This window comes from Notothenia coriiceps, unplaced genomic scaffold (assembly GCF_000735185.1).
Source record: "Notothenia coriiceps isolate Sejong01 unplaced genomic scaffold, NC01 NC01_scaffold00035427, whole genome shotgun sequence".
NCBI lineage: Eukaryota > Metazoa > Chordata > Actinopteri > Perciformes > Nototheniidae > Notothenia > Notothenia coriiceps.
Genome location: NW_011368128.1, coordinates 18274 through 21607, shown reverse-complemented (window position 1 = coordinate 21607; position 3334 = coordinate 18274). Strand labels below are relative to the sequence as shown.

Here is a 3334-nt window from a genome sequence, read left to right as displayed (position 1 = left end):
CTTTTTAGTGCCGCTTAATTTTCTATTTTGAGATTTTTTACATTTGTATATTTTCTACTATATTTTTTAAATGATGTGCAATGCCTTTGTTTAAACATGCTAGTGTAACAAAAGCATTTCCCAATTTGGGATCAACAAAGTATATGTTACATTACAACAGGAGGGATTTTCTTTCAAAATAAGTTATCTTTCAGTGACCCTGAAGTCATTGGTCAGTAATCTCCTTTAAAGCCCAATAAGTTAAGGTTGTTTTTAACACATTTAAAGTATTCAAAGAAGAGATATACTCACGATTCAATACTTTGAACTTGATCCCTAAAGAGAGAAACAAAAGGTTATTGTCAGTGAAAGGAATCAGGGAATAAAAATACATTAACACGTACAAAATACAATTTAATTCTACGCTCCTACATTTTAATTGCTTACCAATGTGCGACTGGCGGGATAGCTTGGAGCTCCTCAAACACTTTAGTAACACCACTGGAGTCGGCCATCTCAATGTACATCTGAAGAAGAGATTATGGACACAGAGGAGGGGAGAAGATCAATTACAGAAACATATCACACAATCTCTAAACACACACTCTTAATCTCACAATATGAATACTACCGCTCCATTAAAGCAGCTTTGTTGATGCTTTATGTTGTCGTCTTTCACGGTGAACTTATACCATATATAAATATATATATAGTTTAATTTTTAGTTCCATTTTTATTTTTGAGACGTTCATATTTTACGTTTGATTACTTTTTTCAAACTAAGTGCAATGCCTTTCTTTTAACATGCTGCTGTAACGAACACATTTTAGGATCAATGAAGTTTATCTTATCTTAAGCTAAGTGTCGGAAACTTGCTGGACTTCATCACAGTAATTCAGAAATTTAAAAAGTTAAAAACCCTCTGATTTGTCTTGCCAGTTTGTCATGCATTTCTTTATTACAGCACGGCATGTGTATTTGTTTAATCTCCCCCTAAAATACAAGTTCATTCTAGTATTTTAAACTTGTGATAAATCATGATTGATCACAGAATATATATTTCTTTAATTGAAAGACTGAACCAAACCAAAAAACTGAGAGATCTAATGCATTTTTAAGCTTTTTAATAGATTCCAAGGGAGCTAAATTGAACACTTGTAAAGACGACTTAAGGTCTGACGACACATGGCAGTGTTTGCAACAATGAAATGTGAAAAGTGCAGATGTGTGTGTTCCTGTACCCTGTTGGCCAGCGTCAGGAAGTTGACGTATGGCGCAGCGGAGACAATGAGATCCAAAACCGCGGTGATGACGACTCGTTGGCAATCGCGAAACTGCACACGCAACAAGCGCTCCTGCAGAAACTCTGGCTTTGGAACTCTCTGAAGAAGCAGAAAAAGGTGGTGTTAATGAGCAGGAGAAGAAACACTCGACAAAAGATTGACATGCGTGTTGTTAAAGACTTACACCGTCGCTTAACTTCATCATAGTCGTGTACATCATTTCCTGCAACAACAAAAAAACAACAAGTCAGATTGTTATCCCGCCCTGGTGTCGCAGTGTGTTTTGTCCCAAGAGTCCGTACCTCACTGGATGCAGGAAGTATTGGTTCCAAGACGAAGTGAATGTTGATTGTGTGGCATCCGAACATGACTGGTTTTGAGATGTGACTTTGAGCAAATTTGCAGCACATCGTCCAGTCAGCGAATAACACAAAGGCCTAGAGGTGAAGAGAACAACAGATCTCAATTTTAATCGAATCGAGAGGTAATCTGCGAAGGAGAAATGTGATGTTTTTCTTCCACTCTCTTATGCTTTTATTAGGTTTTGTTTCATTAAGATAAGCGGTAGGTGGCGCCAACTCTCCAGTCAGAAACTATCTAGCAGCAAGATGACGAATACTCCGTTCCTTAAGTCATGTTTTCAGTTCAATGGAATATTTTAAACCATAGTGTTTCTACTCTTATTCATCAAGGTACTTTTTACACCTTTTTCTCCACCAATCATAGAACCTTTCGTTGCATTGTTTCTAGTTTAACTCAAACAATGGTTGAGAAACAAACAGACGTGCGATCGTGTGCTCTATATTGTATTGCCATGTCATAAATACTTCGGTATTCTACTCTTACACTTGCATTTTATGTATTTGTACTGCTATGGTTTGTAATTGTCTTAATGTTTTATGTGAGGGACTGCGGATGGAAAGCAGCTCAAAGCTAAATCTGGCATATTTACACTTGGCACATTTCATGTATTAAGTGTTCAGTAATAGCCAAATAAACGAATAAATAAATAAATGAAGTTTAGACAGATTAGACTTTTGGTCTTCCCCTTACCCTCTTCTGCAGCGGTAAGATCAGCACGTTGTAGTACAGGGAGTCCAGGTCCTGTTGGGGGAAATAGCTCAGGAACAACCTTGCCACTTCCTCGTATTTGTAGAATCCGTCTGGTAGACCCGTCAACATGATGGTGGGAAACATGGAGCCACTACCACTGGCCTTCTGGAGAAACACAACATACACAACACATGGTGGATTCATGGGGCTGAGCTCATGCGGGACCTGGCAGCTACTGTCTAAACTAAATACTGCCGTGATGAAACGCCATATCATGGATTATCATGGATTATTTTTGAAAAAGAGGGATCGTCTTACATTCGAGTCAATACAGTACTAGAAAATGTTAACATACTGTATTCCGCCTCATGCTGATTCTGCAGCATAGACTGCTCTGATTGGATAAGAAATGAACAACACCAGGAACATTATAGGTTTCCCTGATGTTTGTTCTTGGCTCAGTTGTGCTATGTATATTTCTCCGTCTTCAGGATGAACCCTGGAACTGCTAACATACGCTTTGTTTTATGCGTGTCTTTACGGGGACATTTGAGAGAGAAATGACTGAGCAGGACAGCAGAGGAAGAAAGCTTTTGTTGTGGAAATAAAGAGCTAAGTTGTTAGCATGATGCTACATGCAGCAGAGTACTATTTGTGTGTTTAGTAACGAAGACGCTACGCAGAGATTATTTAAGGTAATTATTAATGTTAGCAAAACAACTAAGAAAGCGATCTAAGTATGCAATAGTAGTTTTACTGTAACGTTAGCAACATATTGGAACAGTCTCCTGTACAATATCAACATAACTGAATATGGAATAACTGATTCTCAGTTATTGCCCTATGTGTCCTGTTTAGGAATGCATATTGTTGGCTTTTTTACGATACCTACACGACTGAACGATACAGATACTCGACCGATACAATCGTCGATAACTTTCATGTTGCCATAAGGGAAAAATTGAGCGCTTTATGATATACGTAGACATGTCAAAATTAATATTTACAATTAATTGTGG

General features: G+C 37.8%; 1 protein-coding gene across 1 annotated transcript in view; it reads right to left on the bottom strand.

The window, feature by feature from the left end:
* Window positions 1–291: 291 nt before the first annotated feature.
* The window catches only part of LOC104962827 (uncharacterized), a gene marked incomplete at its 3' end in the record, with an annotated part of 13410 nt that continues 10367 nt past the window's right edge, over window positions 292–3334 (bottom strand). The window contains exons 11-16 of the mRNA XM_010791326.1: window positions 2316–2480; window positions 1565–1699; window positions 1447–1485; window positions 1221–1361; window positions 427–506; window positions 292–315 (exon numbers count right to left, since the gene is read on the bottom strand). Of these exons, the coding sequence (XP_010789628.1) occupies window positions 292–315; window positions 427–506; window positions 1221–1361; window positions 1447–1485; window positions 1565–1699; window positions 2316–2480 (584 nt within the window). The remainder of the gene's footprint in view (window positions 316–426; window positions 507–1220; window positions 1362–1446; window positions 1486–1564; window positions 1700–2315; window positions 2481–3334) is intronic.